The sequence below is a fragment of the Vicugna pacos genome, chromosome 13 (genome assembly GCF_048564905.1).
Source record: "Vicugna pacos chromosome 13, VicPac4, whole genome shotgun sequence".
NCBI classification, from domain to species: domain Eukaryota; kingdom Metazoa; phylum Chordata; class Mammalia; order Artiodactyla; family Camelidae; genus Vicugna; species Vicugna pacos.
This window is the reverse complement of record NC_132999.1, coordinates 44,191,988-44,210,977: the sequence shown is the minus strand read 5'-3', so window position 1 is coordinate 44,210,977 and position 18,990 is coordinate 44,191,988. Positions and strand designations below refer to the sequence as shown.

Below are 18,990 nucleotides of genomic sequence, written 5' to 3'. Positions count from 1 at the left end.
AGAATAGGCAGGAAAACTCAGAGGCATCAAATACCACGGAGCATTCAGGGACCCAAAGGGCATCCTGTTCGCCTGACCCTGAGGTGACTACACAAGAGAAGCCAGAGAGGAGGCAGTTTTAGGTTGGGTCTAATCTATGTCAGCACCCTCAAGAGGCTACTCATCTCCAGAGATGTCTCTGTCTCATGTGATCGGGCTGCAGGGAGTGGCTGAGACTGACACTGACTCTAGAGGTCAGAGTCCCATTACACAGAAATAGACGAGGAAGCTCCTTTTAGGAAAACCTATTTTCCAAGATGCAGTCCTTCCAGGCTGAGGGCTGGGAGGAATACGAGAGGGGAAAGGGAGCTGAGGGAAGTTTCCTCGGAAGGGGAAACGAGGTTACAAGAGCAGGGGTGCTGACTGCAGGGCCCCTCTGTGGTGGTCTGTCTATGCCTTCATGTCTTCAGGCCTGCTCTGCAGCTACCTGGCAAGACCACCAAATGTTCTCTGTGAGCAGGATTCCTTATAAAGCAGCTTACAGTATTAAGAAAGAAACTACCCACCCACGGTAGATGAGGGATGAAAGTACAGCAGATTGGCTAAAGGGAGAGGGTTTTAGAATCAGAGAGATCTAGTTTAAATCTTGGGTCTGCCACCTATAGGCTGTGCAACTTAAGGCAGACTGTTTAACCTCTCTGAATCTTGACTTTCTGTTCTGCAAATAGTGATACATACTTCACAGACTAGCTGTTAGTATCAAATGGAATATTATGTTTACACCACAAAGAGGAGAGGTTCACTGCCTTTGTTCATACATAGTAGATGCCCAGTAAATGGTAGCTATTCTTAAAATACTACCATATGTATATTGCTTTGAACTTCTCAAGGCATTCTGATAATTTATGTCTCATTCATTCCTTACACTCAGCCTCTGAGGCAAATGGGCAGTGTTCCCTTTTTACAAGCAAGGACAGAGAGTTGTTCCCAAGGGCTTTCTACAACGCAGCAGGTTCAGGGAAAACTGACTTCATTTGACAGACGAGGCATGGTGCCTTGTATCTAACAAATTCTCAAAAAAATGCTGACGGGGGAGTGAATGGCACAAGTCAGCAAGCACAAATTAAAGCGGCAGGGCTTCGAGTATTAGCTGGCGGCTGTTGAGAACTTTGGAGGTAATCTTGGAGGGATGACAACAGAAGGGGAGGTAAAAGGTCTGTGCAGGTCGAGTAACTCACAAAGGGGTCGGGGTGGGAGAGGAAGAGGCAGAGGATCTGAGTGAGGAGAACTTGGGCAGTAAGTGGTTCATGGGGCCGCTGGGGAGGGTCTTGAAGGCCCCGACCCCTGTCACAGTCTGTCAGAAGTCATTAGTGTACCGATGATTGAATCCTTCCTATAGACTGGGCATTGCAACTGATACAGCGGGAAATAAAGACACAGCGCAGGTTTCTAAACAAGAAACGACTAAAGTCTCTGAGGAAGGTGATTCTGGCAGCTATGAGTGGATGTTCTGGCCGCCAGTTAAGCCTCGTACAGTCCGCAGGCCTTAAGCAAAGTGGGGAGCTGACACAGAGGAAGATACGCCAGAACCTGGTGATAAACTGGGTGGTGACAGAGGGTGGGAGTGAGGAGGGGAAGGGAACGATCATGAACCTACTGTGCTGGTCTCTTTTGCAGGCCATCTCATCCATCCTTACAGCGTGTTGTAAATATAATCATCTTTGTTTTACAGATGAAGAAATTGGGGTTTACAGAGATTAACTTGATGATGGGCGTAAAACTAGTAAGTGAGGAAGCTGGAGTCCGAAACCAGGTCTAACTCCGAAGCCTATGTTTTCCCACTAGAACTCTCTGCCTCCCTGCTGAAGGGAAATAAAGTCGAAACAACCCTGAGATGGTTAGCCTGGGTACAGGAATACCTGGTGACAGTGGGCAGTGGTCAGGGACCGGGAAAGGGGGAACCTTCCGTAGAGGAAGACTTCCAGGTTTTTGCTTTTGTTTTGTTTATCAGTCTCCAAATTTTAAAAAATGTGTAGGTAGGTGGGGTGATACCCACTTGGGAAGGGCCTATAGACAGCTGGAAATCCATGGGGAGAGAGGAGGAGGACAGAGATAGACGCATATTGAGAAGTCATCTGCGGACAGGTGGCTGGTGTCTAAATGGAAAGACAGACAAGCTCCGCTAGAAGGTAAGTGCTGGAGTCAAACACTAGGGCAAACAGATTGTGTTGGGAATCCCACAGCTAATGGCAGTGGGGCTGGGGAAAAGCAAGGAGCTGCAGGGCCCACCCACGTGCACAGATGGTCACACCTACACATGGCCACTGGGCGTGGGTTCCTCCCAGTGCCAGCTGAGATAATCCCCCTTCAGATCTGTTCTTGAAACTTTCTCATTTCTCAAGGTTTAACTCAAATTTCCACATCCCCTCTTAGAATTTGCACTGTTCAACTCTGTAGCTCCCATATCATGTTTGGCACATAATAGGTGCTAAATGAGTAATAATTTTTCAGGTGGAGCTGAACAATTAAAGAGAAATAAACTATATGGAGATGGTAGTTAATTATTTTTTTCTGAGCCATGTCTTCTTCATTTTATAAGATGAATAATTATTGTTAGGATTACACGAGATATGTACGTTAGGCATTCAGTACAGTGCCTGGAACGTGGTTGTGCATTCTTACTATTAGTTGGCAGCAATGAACATAACAGGAGCTTAGGGTGAAGGATTTCAGGAAAGAAGGGATGCTCAACAGCTCCAAGGCCCTTTGTGTGTCACAATCTGTTTCTTTTCCCTCTCTCATATACACACGTACACACCCATGGAGAGGGATGTTAAGCAAAACAGAAAACTCTTCTGCTGATATCCGCTGGCTTTTCCCCCCTCATATAAGGAGGAGCCGCTTTCCCTTAAGATAAGGAGTAAGCTAAATCTGGTCCTAAAGTGCATAATTGAAATGACCTTCATGGCTGGTTGCATGATTTTAACATCAAAATTGTTGGGGATTTGATTCCAGCTAGATAACAGCTGTATGTTTTGGTTTCTGTTGGATTCTCTAAGTGAAAGTGTATCTACCCCACAGTTTGGCAGCTGCTTTGGGAGGGAAATATGGTACCCAAGAGTCCTAGAATCAGCAGGCATCATGCTGTCGAGCCTATTGCAGACAGAATCACCACTCCCTGACACAAAACCTCTTCTGTGATAAAACAAAGCCGCTGTGTGGCAGGCCTCCCCAGCAGTGAATTCCCTCTCCTTCCTGAGACCTGAGGAGGGATGAGGACATGGAACAAAGACCTGGCATCTGGAGCACAATCGTGGGGAAAGGGCCCAGGATTTTCAATGACGGATAGTTCTCTTTCACCACAGCATCTCCCTCCTGGTCAGCCACTTTCTCCTCACCTTTGAGCCTGAGTGTGCATCCAAGGCTTTGAGTTTAGCCACTAGATTGAGGACTCCAAGACCCCAGCCTACTATCAGGAGCTGTGGCGTGGTTTCCCCTAGGTCTCAGCTTCTCTGGAAGCCAGGCCCATGGGACCTTGCAGCCTGTCCCTCTCTGCCCTCCTGGTTCAGTCCTCAGATCACAGAGAAGCCCAAACTCTCAGGCTCTGCTCTCGGCCCCTGACTCCCCTCCCCCACCCACCCACCCCTTTTCAGGGCATAAGGGACCTTTTCTATTTGCAGAGCCTAAAGAAGCCCGTTGCCAAGGTGACAGGAGCAAGAACAGCAGGGAGCTTGCCATGGGGGAGGGGCTTTGCCCCCAAACAGCTGTCAGTGGGAGCAGTCCCAGCTGGGACTAGAGCAGTCTGCCTGCTCTGGGAGGAAACAGCCCCCAGGAGGACACATTCCTCTCTGCTCTCCTCCATCCTCTCCCCCTCCATCCACAAGTCTCCACTGGTTACTCTCCCTGGGGGCAACCAGCCAGCCAGCTCGAAAAATGCTCCAATAACAAACAAAAAACCTGCCACTCCACTCCCCCACCCTCTCTCCCCACCTCCACACACATACACACACACACACACACACACACACATGCATACACATGCGCACACGCTGATCCCTCAGCACACTCACAGTGGCTGGGCAGAAGGCCAGAAGTTACCTCTGCCTGGGGAACTGGGCAGGTGCTGCTCCAGGCTGCTCCCCAGCAGGTCAAGATTATTTCAGTCTTTTTTTTTTTGTTCTAGAGGCTCGGAGAGGATCAGCAGCATCTGAAACTCTCTGCTGCCTTCCATGTGGGCAGTGGGGGTGGGGTGTGGAACCACTGAGAAGGGGTGGGAAAGGAAAGGAAGAATAGGAGGGGGCAGCGGGAGGCAGGAACAATGCAAAGCCCACTGATTTGAGTCACTGGGAAGAGGGTCTTTGTGGTCTGCAGCTCACAGCTGCTCCGTAGAAAGTTTGGGGGACCACTGGTTTCTGTACCACCTATAGCCACAGACTGTAAGTCCCAGGAGACATGTGGGGCCCTGGATCTCAGTCTGTAACTCACTGGCCTTCACCTTAACCAGGCTCAAGAGAAGAGAGCCCTCTACTAGACTCTATAAAACCTGGAACAATCTTAAAACTGGCAGGCTCTTTGAGCTTTGGGTCAGGAATAAGAAAGGCCTAGGAAGCCCCAAACTACTGTAAGAACTGAAAGAGGCAAGCACGGCTTGATGATTAAGAGCACAGGAACTGACTCAGCCAGACGTGGAACTGGTTCCCCGTTCTGCCACGTAATACTTATGTGACCTTGAGTGACACACATAGTAGTTCTCGGGTAACCTCTTTGAGCTTCAGTTTTCTCATCTGTAATGATGGATAAAAACATCTACCTTACAGGGTTCTTCTGAAGGTTACAAGAGGTAGGGTACATAAAAATGCCCAGTATATTATCTAGTGCACAGCAGAGGTTTATCAGGCTGATCTGCTTTCTGTCCAGTTTTCTTGAGGCCCTAAGGTTGCCTACGAGCCCAAGAAAGAAACTTAAAAACTAGTCTTTCTTTGGATGGGTCCTTAGAATCTGGGGGGCTGGCTCAGATCTAGGGAGGGGGTTACATCTTGGCCTGGGAAGAAATGGGGTTCTCAGTAAGTTCTGAAGTCCCGATGCTGCTCTGTGGTTTGTAGATTATGTGAACAGGTAGAAGAAATGCTAATTTGGGGTCCTCACTCTACTCCCGGCAGCTATCAACTCACACTGTAAGACCCCCCAGATTTTCTCCTCTGAGCCTCAGTTTCTCTCTCCATGAAAGGAGAGGCTGGACTAGTCTCTGGAGAGAGCAGTGCCAGACACTGAGAAACAGCTGGAGCCACAGGGCAGTGAGGCCTATGCAGGGCGGTGCCTGTCTCGGCTCGGATTGGCCACTGGAGGCAGAGGCCACCTTCGTCCTCGAAGCCTCAAAAGGGTGAATAAAGGACTTGAAGTCACATTCTCCCCAGCTCACTGTCACAACGCTCCACTTGTGCCTCCCGTGTCTGTCTGGAACTCCTTCCCCTACTTTGTCTGCTGGGGAAATGCTCCTGCTTTAACACCCAGTGCCATTTCCTCGGAAGGACAGCATCTCCGCCCAGTCCTGCCTGGCACTGGGGTGCCCAGCTGGGCCCACACTTACCTCATACTGACTCCTACAATGGAATTTATGCAGCCGAATGGATTTGCTTATATATCTGGCTCCCTCCTTTTGACTGCACACTCCTTTAGGTAAGAAATCACATTTTGACCATCTTTGTTAATCTAGTAACAAGCACAAAGTAGGCTCTCAAGAAAAAAAAAAGATGCAGGTTAGACTGGATGGTAAAATGGTCTGAATGAGGAGAGGATTAGTGGTTATTTACGGGATGTGACCAGGGTAACTCTCTCTGTGACGCAAAGTCGCGTGGCCCACCACTGTATTTCTGTGCTGTAACCACAGCGTGGTCTTATTCCTGAGACTGGTAAGTCTGGCTTCTAGGGCTCTTGGCTGATTTTCTCATTAAAGATTGCCTACAACAGGCAGTGCTGGGAGAATTTTAGCAGGCAGGGAAAGAGACTAGCCCCAGGGAACAGTGATTCATCCCCTTCACAGAATTTGCCTCACAAGTCATCTGCTGGATTATTACTTTTTTAATCTGCTAGATTTATTCTCAAGTGTCACCTTCCCTGGCAAGCTTTTCTTGGCTCCTCTCCCCAAGGCTAGATAGTGCCTCCGCGTCCCTCCAGGGCTCAGAGCTCACAAGTATTATAGCGCTTGGCACACCATATCACATTGTACTTGTCTGTCTCTCCAGACCGGATTCTCCTTGGAGGGCAGGGTCCAAGTCTTACTTCTCTCTGTACACCGAGAACTGGCAACATAGTTGGTGAATATTAGTCAACAAATGTCTGTTGAATGATGAGAAAACAAGCTTCCCACTTCCTCATCTCCCTGTGTGGTTCTTACACACTTCTGGCTAGCCCCTGTTCTTTCTGCTGACTCTCAGAAAATTTCAAAATAGTCCAACTGCCAAGCTCCACTCTCAAGGTTAAGTGCTATGATTGTGTGCTCGGAGAATCACATGGTGCCCACTGTAAAGAAGGTCTCATTTATCCTAGCTGATGTGGCTGCCTTCTCTGAAGCTAGATGAGAAGAAGCATAAAACAGAATCTGGAGCTGACAAACATGTCAAGATTGTAAGAGGGAAGACAGAGAGACGCACATATGGCTGACATCTTAGCATGTCCATGGGAAAAAGAAAGTCTGATAGGTTCCCTCTGACCCACAGGCCTTCTGAGTTTTCTGGGGTAGGATTATTCTTCCCGGAGCCCTTACCTGGTGCAATGAGGGGGTGGGTTGCCACAGCAGGCACCATCCGGCTGAGCCCAGCCCGGCCCTCCGAGCTCCCTGGCACACTGCCGTTGCCCTCTACTTTCTTGAGTGGCTCCGTCACACTGTCAGTGGTGCCAGGCTTGGCACCTGCAGGGGAACCCTGAGCAGTGTTTCTGCCCTGTGATGGGGTAGGCAGAGGCTGGCTGCCACCTGGCGTGGGTTTCAGGGCCAAGCTGGGCAGGACGGGCTGAGTGGGGGTAGGGCCCGAGGCTGCTGCAGTTGGTGTCTGCTGTGTTCGGAGGGTCAAGTTCTGAACCTGGAAAAGAGGGGTCTATAAGAGTCCAGAGAATGTGGGCAGAAGCCATGCCAACACACAGTTCAAAGAGGGAAGGAGTTAGGGATGGATCCAGGAATGGGTGAATAGGACAGTGGGTTGTAAAATCAGAAAGAAAGAGAGAGAATGAGATAGGGGCTGAAAGAAGAACCACAAGCAGGTAGAGTTTTTAAAGGAATCAGAAAGAGTGCTAGTGACTGGATTCATCAGCAGAAGAAGTTAAGTTCTGAGCAGGGATGTCTATCCAGGCTGGGGCAGGCTGAGGCAGGCCGTGGCAGGGAGGCCAGGCTCTCTCTCCTTTCTGTTACCTCCCCTCCTCCCCCAAACTATCAGGATGGGGTGCACCCCACTTAGAAAGAATTCCCAGATGCGGCAGGGCCTGGGGTTTCCCACACTGGAAACGGCAGAGGCAAAAGTGAAAGTTAATTGACTAGCAAGATCCTCCAAAGGATTATCCTGTCCTCAGGACAAGGGTTACATACACCATGAAGGGCGTGCTTATTCAACCTGGTCCCTGGTGCCCTCTGCTGGACACTTGGAGGCTGTGCCAGACTCACATCTGACAAATCTGATTGTCTTGTTACCCTGTGGGTCCCCATCCTGAAGCTGAAGACGGTTCCTCTCCCCGCTGCCCACAGAATCTTTACATCCACAGCAATGTCTGTCTGCTCCCAGCAGAAGGTAGGGACCCAGGACCCATATTTTCTCCCTCTTGGTCCCTGCCGTTTTTCCCTTCCTAGAGGTGCTAGCATGTGTCATCAGAGTGGAATTTCCCTCTTAAAAAGCAGCAACAACAGAGCTTCTCCCAGGGAGGGTGTCAGGTAAAGCAGTAGTACGACCACCATGACTTGGCCTCAGTGCGCTGCTGGCTCCCGACCTGTGTTTGGGGCATCAAGCAGAGCCAGGGGTGGCCAAGGACTTCTCAGTGGGGAATTAGGAGCAAGTCTCAGAGCACTGGGTTGTCCTATCTCCCCACTGCTTTCCTAGAGGACCCCAACCTTTCCAGAGATTCAAAGCTCTTCCAGGGCTTAGGACCATACCCAGCATTGGTGCCCCTCTGTGGGGGTGCCCACCCCCCCCCGCCCTCCCACAAGCAAGGACTCCTCACCTGGGCGGGGGTGGGGGGCCGGGCGGGGGAGCCAGTGCCGAGCTCAGGCTGCACAGTAGCGACGGTGGCCGTGGGCGTGAAGATGAGCTGAGGGGACAAAGGAACAGTGCCGCCTAGGCTCCTAGCTACCTGCACCAGGTTACCTGGCTGGGCCTGGAATCACAGGAAACGAGGCGCCTTTTACCTGCCCAATGTGGGCTCAGCCACAGGACAACAGTTTAGCCAGGGAGCAGATGTGGGGACTCAGGGGGCACAAAAGGGGAAGAGTTCAAGGGCATCTCCTGAAAAACCTATTCAAGAGGCTCGTCACGCCTGAGCCCGGCTGGGCAGTGAAGGGGCAGGGGTGGGGGCCGTCCTGGGGCTGCACCTAAGTCAGGTCTACTTCAGAAGCCTCTGTGAGGAGCTCCCCCAGAAGCACAACAACCGCAGGACCCCCTCAAGACCCCCTCTGCAACATCGTGGTCAGCAGGGACCGTGGGCTGAGACAGATGCCCTGGGACCATGTTCTAGATCTAACCTACTCTGGACTCCAGGTCTGGGTCAGAACAGGACTCTCCGCCAGAAGGGATCAAGTTAGATGTACTCTTCTGGCCATTTTTCTGTCAAATTTAGAGTAGGCTGTGAGCATGTGTGTGCGCGCCCGCAGAGACAACAATGCTTGAGGAACAAGAGTGCCCAGAGCGAAACTCAGATCTGCTTCTCCTTCTGTGGGGTGCAGGTGACTGAGGGTCTCTGCGTGACATTCCCTGTGAGTCTAGAGTGGTGTGTATGTGGACACATAGTGTCCAACAGCGTGCTCCTCCAAGCTTGTGTACCCCGCTCTGGGGAGGAGGATGGCCAGCCTGCAGGGCTCCAGATGGGGCCATTGAGCAGACAAGGGGCAGAGTAAACTGAAGACAGAGCAGGCTTGGGCAGTGTCACGGGTGGCCGCCTGGCTCCCTGGAGTGGAAGTCTATTCCACACCGAGGGTCTACAAGGCTGCTCCCTGGGAATGGCGCTGCATCTCAGTGAACTCTGAGTCAAAAATGGAAGTGCTGGAGCTGGACCAGGAAAGCTTCCAGGGTCCATTTCTGGCTGCAGGAGCCAAGGGAGAGGTGGGGGTGTATAGTCCTCAGGATAGTGTGTCGAGGAGCTGAAGGAGAACTCTTCAGACTGGGAGACAGGAGACTGGACTCACAGTGATTGGAGCCCAGGGTAGAGCTAGATGTTCCTGCCTCCTCAGGTGTGTGCTGCGGTTTTCCCAGGACATTCTGCTAAAGATTAGGAACCTCCAGGTTACTATGGACCTCTGTGACCTCTCAAGGGCAGGTGTGAAGGAGGGACTCTGGGCATGCACATCCAGGGCCACTGCCATCCTGACTACATTCAGCCCAAGCAAGCCCCCCTGATGAACGTTGACAGGGTGACCCTGGTGGGAATGGGGACCCAGCTGGACAGCATGTTCTGAAACCGCTGCCACCTTCACCACCTGGGCTGGAACGCACTTCTGGCCCTGAACTAGAGGTGGCCAGTCCCTGCGAGGACTGTCACAGTGGGATAAGACCCCACTTCTGTAGGGTACTTGGACCACCTGGGCACAGGCCCCTGCATTCTCTACCTTAATTAATTTTACGGCATGGTTTCTGATAAGAAGAGGGCAATTCTGTTTCCCTCTAGGAGGGGAAGGAAAGGAGGCATCAGGGGTAACTTTATTTTGACTTGGAGCCCCACCTGTCCTCAAGTCATGGAGCCCATACCAAAGCTCCAGCTCAGCCTTCCAGGCCCCCTTCTTTATGCCAATTGTCCCCCAGCACTTCTCCCCCACCCTTCTCTCAACCCCACTCTTCTCTAATTACCCAGCTCCCCACTTCTCTGCCTCCGTCCTCCCGGCCCACCTGAGCTGTGGCCCAGGCTGGGTACTCACCATCTGTGCTCGCAGATACATCTGTGCTTGGCTTGCGGTCAGGGCGGGAGAAGACGTGTTGCCCAAGAGCACAGCCTGCTGGGCGATGCCCGAGGCTGCGGCTGAGTTGACACTCTGAGCCCGGTTGATGAGCTGGGCTGCAGCTGGGGAGGCTGCCAGGTTGATCTGAGGAGAGAGGCATGTGCAGCAGAGAACAGGAGGCTCTGAGGGCTAACGCTGTGCCCCTTCGTCCGTTCCTCTCTCTCCCCCCTTCCCTTCCTTGGCAGATTCAGACTTCTTTTGCACCGTCTCTGGTCCTTGGGCCCTGGGTCTCCCCCAGCACTGCTGCATCTGGCCTACGTGCAGAGCTGCGGGGAGGATGCAGTGGGGAGAGGACTGAGCTATGAACAGAGAGCCTGACACTGGAAAGATGATGGGGAGTAATTAAAGGGAGTTAGAAATCAGCCTGCACTTTAAAAATTTTTTCCTTGCAAGAGTAATAGATACCGGCCATGATTCTACACAGCTAAGGATTCACCACAGTTGGGTCTGGAAGCATTCTGGACAAGGAGGGTGGGGCTGGTCCTGAAGCTGGGGCCCCTGCCTGCTGCGCTGTGTCCTACTCACCGAGGACGCTGGGGCCGGGGCCTGTGCAGACACGCTGCTTCCTGAGGTGCTCCCCTGTCTGTTGGCCACCAGGCTTGCCTAGGACAGAAGAATTCTTGTCACTGGAGGTGCAGATCTCCTTCAGTCATTTCCCAGGCTCTCACCTTCCACAGGAAGCATGACAGGGTGGTGGTCAGGAGTCAAACCCTTATTCTGTCTCATCTATGTGATCTCAAGCAAGTGTCACAATTTCCTCTTTTATAAAGTGGGGGTAAGAACAGTATTTACCTTGGAGGGCTGCTGAAAGGGTCACACGAGGCAGAGCATTTACACATAAGCACTCAAAGCGTCAGCCATGACTGTGACCTATGCTTCCTGCTCTCTTCGGCCCCCTGCTTCACCCCACTGCTCACGTCAGGCTCACGGGCCTCCACGTGGATAGCTGGGCACATACTGTCTGGAATGTCCAGCCTGCCTCTCCTCTTGGCCAGCTTCCCATCCCTCAAGTGTCGGCTTCCTTTTCCTCCAGCAGACAGGCTCCCCCAACCACCTTGTCTAAAGCAGCCCTCCCTGTCACTCACTCACAGCCGACTGCTCTTCTCTTTCACAGGGCTTATCACAGCCATGATATTTAGATGTGCTGTTTCCTTGTCTATATGAGTTTCTGTTTACTTGCTGTCCACCCACTATAAGCTCCAAGAAGACAGGGTCCACAGTGCACTCAGTGCGGGACATACTCTCTGGCAAACAGCAGGCGCATAACAAATTCTGTTGAATGAATGACTGAGCTCTTCTCAGCCACTAAAGGCAGGCAGCAAGCTGAATGGGTGATGGGCTTCTTCCGTGGACACCTCCCTGGGCCCTCGGTCCCTTCCCTGTAGGCAGTGATGTGTCAAGGCAGGCCGTCCCGGTCCCTCCAGGCCACTTGGGCTGTGAGTTCCAGCCGCTCCACTGGAGAGCTGTGTGGCCTCTGGCAAGGTGCTTAACCTCCCAGAGCCTCTCTCCTCATCTGCAGAAGGACGCTCGTGACGACTGTACCTACTTCACAAGGGCTCTCTGAGGGTCCAGTAAGAACTCATGGGAGCCCGCGTGTAGCGCCTGCCTCTTCTCCCCCTCACCTGGGCGGCATCAGCGGTGTTCCTGTACCTTTGTCTTACCTGCTGCACAGCTGCCAGGCTCTGGAGCTGGGCGCTGCTCAGGTGCTGCTGCTGCAGGGCTGCGGTCTGCAGCATGAGGTGCTGCTGCTGGGCCGCGTACATCTGCTGCAGGTACTGGGCCGCGGTGCTGGGCTGCCTGTGCAGGGCCTGCTGGATCACCTACAGAGGGAGGTGGGGGGACCGGGGGCAAGCTCACTGCAGACCTGCCCCTTCTGCAGCGACGCCACCTGCTCAACCTCCTCTCTCCCCAGCTGCTCAGAGAAGGACCAAGCCTGTGATTCCCATTCTCTAGGGAGTGGAGGAGACCACTGTTTGCAAAGCTTCACACGTTCCTGCCTCGTTTATCTTGCATTTCTCTTTAGCACACACGCTCCCTGCTCCCCCTGGATCCGGACGGCACATGCTGCTCTGACCAACGCCCAGGGCCGTGGGAGCTCGGAAGGCAGAAGTCCTTTAAGCCTCCGGTGACTGGGTCCCAGCCAGTCTTGTTTGTACCCCCTTTCCCTCGGTTCTGCAGCCTTTGATGGGGGTAACTGGACCATGGGGATGATGACAACAAAGGGAAATGAAAATCAACAAGGCTGAGAGGAGGAAAGGGGTGGGAAGAAAGAGACAAGTCTGAAGAAGGGCCTACTCCACCTTTGGCCACACAGCCAGCCAAACTAAAACCTGTTCAAGGGCAACACCCTCCCAGCAGCACCTGCCCATACCTGCTTGAAAGTTCATATTGGTCCCTCAGAAGATGGTTCCCCTGGCCTTGCAGAGCAGGGATGCTGCAGCCACTGGGATGCTGTAACCGCTGGGATGCTGCATTCCTCTTCACTCTTTCCCTCCTTCTCTCCATCGCTCCCTCTTTTGAGCCAACACCTCCCATTCCCTGGCCTTACTGCTATTCCCACTTTCCTGATGAGACTGGCTGAGCCACAGTCTCTAAGAAACAACGTAAGATTGCTCTTTGATCCTCTCCCATCTTCCCACCCTTCAAAGCATCTCCCACCTCCCCAGGAATGAGGAAGAGCAATGCCTTTCCCCCAGCCCTGAGATCCTCTGTCTTCTTCTCATTAGCCCCAGAGACATTTCTCCTCCCTTCTCCCTACCTGGTCACTCTCCTTCCATCTTCCTATGGGGTGCCCTACACAGGTCCTGGCCAGGCTTTGGCCCACTTCCTCCCCTTAGCTCTGCTGAATCCCTGGCTACAGGGCTGCTCCCACCCTGGATTCTGCCCCCAGCACGTGAACCTCCAGTCTGGCTCTCTCCTGCTGAGTGTGATTTCTAGGGGCTGGTGGCTCTAGGGTGAAACAACCTCTGGGCTCAGATTCGGGGTTCTGTAAAAATAGGCTGATATCACAGATCCTCCAAGGGCTTTCAGGTCTCCCCAGATCCCCACCCCCACCTAGCTCCTCCACAACTTCTTTCAGTGTACTTTCCCCTCTGAGGGTCCTGGTTTACATGAACTCGGTTCTTTTTATCCCTTGTCCTCCCCAGAATTCCTTCTTCTTATTCCCTTTGTCTAAGCCTCTCTGTTTCCCTTAGACTCCTAAAGGTAGCTCCCAGCCATCCAGACAGCAGTAGTAGAGATACCGTGAGTGCTCCTCACCAAGGGATGTCGAGGAGTAGAAATAGGAGGAGCCCCAGAGGTTCTGCTTGGGGGCGGAACACAACCTTGGGTCACTCCATTTGCCAGACCAGAAACCCCAAACCCCTCCTTCTTAGAATTGTGGTGAGGGGCAGAAGGAGGGCACATCCTAAAGTCAGCTGCTAGAAATTGGTGCTAAAATACTCATGTGCAAAAGGGCCAGGGGAAGAAGCCTGGTGGGGGCGGGCAGCAAGGATGGAAGCATGATTTTATGAAGTGTGAGGCCGAGGTAACTGGGAGATTATCTGCTAAGGGAAGATTCCAGAGTATCTAATGGGGTCATCTTTAACCAGATTTTCCAGGCCCTCTCACCATCTGCTGTGGCTTCTCCTCCATTCCCTAATCTGGGCCCAGGGCCAAAGCAGGATGAGGTCACTTGTCCAGTGCACCCAAAAAGTAACAGCAAAGTTCTCAGAGTAAACACTTCTCAGCTGCAGTCTCTCTTTCCTGCTAATTTTATCCAGGAGCCTCAAACAGACATTGTGGTGAGGAAGGACACAGGTCTGCGGGGCGATACTCAGGTTCAGCTTTTTTGTCTTTGTCTGAGTGAACCTGGACAAGTCACTATCTTCTCTAAGCCTCAGTTTTCTCAATTTTATTATTGTGCCTAATAATACCCATTCTCACAACCAGAGGAGAAGATAACCAGGCAAAATGCTTCGTACGCTGTGGGGCACATGGTAGATGGTAATACGTGGTCACGACTGCATTTTGGGACCATGCGTAATCACCTGGAAGACCTCACAGATGACATTTTGCAAACTGCTGTTTTAGGGAAGAAGGTAAAAAGCTGCAAAGACAGAGGATGGTTTTGGGGTTCTTTTTGGGTTCACTGTGTTTAAGGAGCTTAGATTTGTTACAAAGTAGTGATCACTTAGATAGTGGGTCTAGGTTGTGGCTGAGCAGCCCTCAGTCACTTTTTCTGTTCGCTATTTTTTATTTGTCTGCCCCTTAAACTTTCACACGCCTATCCTCCCCAGATGGCACTCTGGGACCTGAATCCCAGGTGAGACAGGAATTTTTCAAATGTGCTAAGTATCCCCACTCTCCACCAACTTCCTCGACTGAACCCATGTGGCATCGCTTCTCCTCTAATTGTGCACAAATATCTGCCCACTGACATACTCTCTTATGCCCATGCTAGATTCGACACCCAGGTTGTTCTCCAGACCATGGAAGCTGATGTCGTACCTAGGTCAGGTGGAGTCTTACCTGCACCGTCTGCCGGTCAGGAATGCCACTGTACACAGAGATCTGGGGCCCCGTGGGGCGGCCACTTCCACCACCGCTGCTGCTACTGACCCCGCTGGTACTGCTGGCGACACTGGCGCTGCTAGATGTGTGGGGGGCTGGCAGCTCATTCTCCATGGCCTACAGGATGGCACCGTCAGGGTGCTCGGGTGGCAGAAGAGCAGGCAGGTGCTGGGAGGAAAGAGGCAGAAGTGAAATGTCAAACAAACGCTGACTAGAGAAGCACACATAGGCATCGCCCTCCACCAGCCTGAACGGAGGTCTCGAGCTGCACCTGCCACCAGGAGGGCAGGGCCAGGGTTGGCTTGCTAGGCGAGGCCTGAATCTAAGTCTGTTACTCTGCTAGAGGCAGTAAAAAAATCAGGCACCGAGGCGGATTTCCTATGACCGGCTTCCTAGGAGGAATCTTAGGGGTCATCCTCACACCATCAACTTTTTCATCACTAGAGTGGAGAAACTCAACACTAGACACATTATTATTTGTCCATATTTATACAGGCAGTTCTTGAAAGAAATGGAATTAAAAATCTAGAGCGAACAGAATGAGAGACAGAGGCAATGCAATAAACTGAAGTGTTTATTTTGTTTCGTTTCCAAAGCTGGAAGAGCTTCGAGTATGTCTGGAGTCCCTGTTTCCTCCGTGGAGTACTCACTGAGTGCTCTCTGATCTAATGTTTCATTGAGCAATTTGGTTAAAATCATAGGTTTTGGAATCAGAAAGACTTGGGTCTGAGTCCTGGCTCTGCCACTTACCAGCTGGGTAAAACTGGCGAGTCACACTTCTCTAACCTTCTGTCTTAATTTGGCAGACATATGAGTGTATGGATTGTTGGGAGGATCCAGTGAATTAATGACACAAAGTGCTTAGTGGGGTGTCAAGCACATACCAAGTGTTCCTTATGCACTGGCTGTTGTTGTGGTTGTTAAAGCTGCCCCCAGCCAAGTTCCCATTGTTGGTCCCAATAGATCAACCCTCTTCCAGGTGGAACTGGTGAGCCTCTTGGAGCTTTTATCCCAGTCGCTAAGGGACACCAAAAATGCCTTCAGGGGCCATCTTATGATCAGGATTCAGAGTTGGAAGATGCACACCCCCTCAGGGAAATGTGTTCCGGAGTGGAGAAGGGCTGGGATGGAAGGAAGGCAAAGGCATACCTAGGTCTGAGGTCAAGTGCCTCTCTTTTTCCTTCATGCTATTCCTAAAATCCTAATTTTCATATATATAAGTGTTTCCTTCTACCCATGTCTTTCTCCATCTAAAAACAGCACTTCTGTTGACGGATATTGACTGGATAAAGAAGCTGTGGTATATATATACAATGGAACACTAATCAGTCATAAAAAAGAATGAAATAACACCACTTGCAGCAACATTCTTGGACCTAGAGATTATCATACGATGTAGGCCAGAAAGAGAAATACCACATAACACTTATATGTAGAATCTTTTAAAAATGACACAAATGAACTTACTTACAAAACAGAAACAGACTCATAGACACAGGAAACAAACTTATGGTTACCTGAGCAGAAGGAGAGGGTGGAGGGATAAATTAGGAGTTTGGGATTTGTAGATACTAACTACTATATATAAAATAGATAAACAACAAGGTCCTACTGTGTAGCACAGGGAACTATATTCAATATCTTGTAATAGCCTATAATGAAAAGGAATTTGAAAAGGAATATATATATGTATAATTGAAGTTATGCTGTACACCAGAAATGAACATGACATTGTCAACTGACTATACTTCAATTAAAAAAAGAGAAAAACAGCACTTCTTTGTTATTCCATCACAGACATTCAATTCTCTGCTTGCAGATTATACCACATTAATAAATGAAGAAAATAATATGATTTTCTCACACTATTGAGAGAACTGGTGAGTGCAAAGAAGTAAAATAGTCATTAATGTCCTGACATCCTCTTCCCAACGCTGCTCAGTTTGGAGGCTGTCAGCGTTTCTCAGGATGCCTTCTTCAGACTGGGGTAGGGGCGGTTTCACTAGGGGCTGCAAAAAGTGTCCATGCAGGCTCAAACACAGAGTGTTGGGGGTGAGGAAATCCAGGCTCCTCCCAATGGGCAGGGAGCAAGTTGAAGTCTAGAGGCCTATGGCATGTGAGGCAGTGTAACAGCCTGCAGACGGCACTCATGATCTGGGGTCCTTAAACAGGGATTTCCTTTAATGCTTGTATATCTGCTTTTACTGTCACTGGGCAAGGCCCTCTTCCATGAATTCCCTTTGTCCTGAACTGCACTCAGTCCTGGATCTCACTTTGACCACCTGCTTGTTAAGGATGCTTATGTTGTCATGAAGGTGCAGGTGGATGAAAGAGCAAAGTCAAGTATTTCCTATGCTCTGCTCAGTTGACATCTACCTTATCTCACGTTCCATGGAAGAAAGAGTAGCCTGGATAGAAAGCAGTAGACGGCATAATTCTGATCTTGCAGAAACCGACAAATTAGTTGAAGAGACAAGCTGAAATTTTAAGGCTCACCAAGCTACAAATCAGTAAATGAGAGTTATGTTCAAACTTGGAATATCCCAGAGAATCCCAGAGTCTTCTCTGTGTTCAATGCCCATCTCCCTTTCCCAAATTATTGATCAGAACTGGGCTTCAGTTCTTGCTTTGCATCCCGCCCTAGGAAATCTCCATGGAAGCATATATAAACATAAACAGTAAGATGGGAAAACAGGGCAGCAGCCACAGCAAATTAAGGAGAGGGAGTCTACATCCTGGATGGTCAAGTCTCAGTTCAATTTTCTTTTTCTTTTGCAGCAGCTGAGCCGATCTTGGGCACAGTGTATACTCAATCTCTGGTGAGAAATAAAGCAAGACAAAATTCTAAGGAGAGCATGGCACCCCTTTATGGAAAATCAGCAACTGCTCTCCATGCCCGGGAGGGAGACTGACCTGAGCAACATGGGGACACAGGCACAACGCATTTCCCCAAATCTCTTGCCCATCTACCCCCTTCCTTCTGCTGCCACACATGCCTTTCCTTTCTCTCTTCATCCCATTGTTCTTGGCTTTTGCACCCTTCCTTCGTCTTTCCCTTTTCTGTCTCTCGTTAAGCTTTGCCCATTCTTGCTGCCTGCACATCCCTATCCTCCCACACCCGAGCCCACGCCTGCCCTCCCTCTCAGCTGGCTAGCTCTCTCTGTTCCAGCCCCCGCTTTTGGTAGCTACAGCTGTCTCTCCAGTGCACGCACTCTCCCTCTTCCCTCTTTCCCCTTCTTCTCTGGCTCCCTATCAGTCACTCCTGCAAAGCAAAGAGGAGGGAAGGACAGACTCTGCCTAAGAGATGAGGGAACACTTCAAAGGAGATGAAACATTGAGTTGACTGAACTCACGCTTTCTCTGCTTTCACAGCATAAAGCTGCCCTGTCCCATCTTCTACGTCTTGTCAATCACTTCTAGAAGTTCCCCCAATCAACACATTCCTAGTTTTCCCACAATCTGAACATCTATTGAGCATCTACTGCATGCGGGGTATTCTCGCTAAGAACTGACAATAGAAAAGAAGTAGAAGACATGGATCCTCATTTGAAGATTTTGAAACCTCTTGCCCCAGAAAAAAAAAAATGCAGACCTATGAAAGATAGGCTTACAATTGTAGGGGTAAGCGAATGCTTTGAAGCCTGTCCATTAACACTGGATTCTGTTTCTTAGTAGGTAGGGGGCATGAAGTACAAATTTAAAGATAAGATGACAACCTACGGAATGGGAGAAAATATTTGCAAATGATGCGACTGACAAGAGCTTAATTTCCAGAGTATATACACAGCTCATACAACTTAGTACCAAAAAACAAACAACCCAATCCAAAAACAAGCAATTCTCCAATTAAGACATACAAATGGCCAATAGGGATATGAAAAAATGCTCAATATTGTTTATTACCAGAGAAATGCAAATCAAAACTCCAATGAGGTACCACCTCATACCAGTCAGAATGGCCATCACTCAAAAGTCCACAAACAATAAATGCTGGAGAGGGTGTGGAGAAAAGGGAACCCTCCTACACTGTTGGTGGGAATGTAGTTTGGTGCAGCCATTATGGAAAACAGAATGGAGATTCCTCAAAAAACTGAAAATAGATGTACCATATGATCCAGCAATCCCACTCCTGGGCATATAACCAGAGGCAACTCTAATTCAAAAAGACACATGCACCCCAATGTTCACAGCAGCACTATTTACAATAGCCAAGACATGGAAGCAACCTAAATGTCCATTGACAGATGACTGGATAAAGAAGTTGTGGGATATCT

The 18,990-nt window shown here is 50.3% G+C and overlaps 1 protein-coding gene across 3 annotated transcripts in view; it reads right to left on the bottom strand.

Annotated features, from left to right (window-relative positions):
* Window positions 1-18,990, bottom strand: part of PHC2 (polyhomeotic homolog 2) — a 97,975-nt gene that overhangs the window by 33,164 nt on the left and 45,821 nt on the right. For 2 of the 3 annotated variants that reach the window (XM_072974832.1, XM_072974831.1), the window contains exons 2-7: window positions 14,675-14,884; window positions 11,827-11,985; window positions 10,691-10,768; window positions 10,085-10,249; window positions 8,182-8,334; window positions 6,743-7,055 (exon numbers count right to left, since the gene is read on the bottom strand). In XM_072974832.1, coding sequence (XP_072830933.1) covers window positions 6,743-7,055; window positions 8,182-8,334; window positions 10,085-10,249; window positions 10,691-10,768; window positions 11,827-11,985; window positions 14,675-14,830 — 1,024 coding nt within the window. In that variant the 5' untranslated portion in view covers window positions 14,831-14,884. The remainder of the gene's footprint in view (window positions 1-6,742; window positions 7,056-8,181; window positions 8,335-10,084; window positions 10,250-10,690; window positions 10,769-11,826; window positions 11,986-14,674; window positions 14,885-18,990) is intronic. The other variant, XM_031683993.2, reaches the window with a different exon arrangement.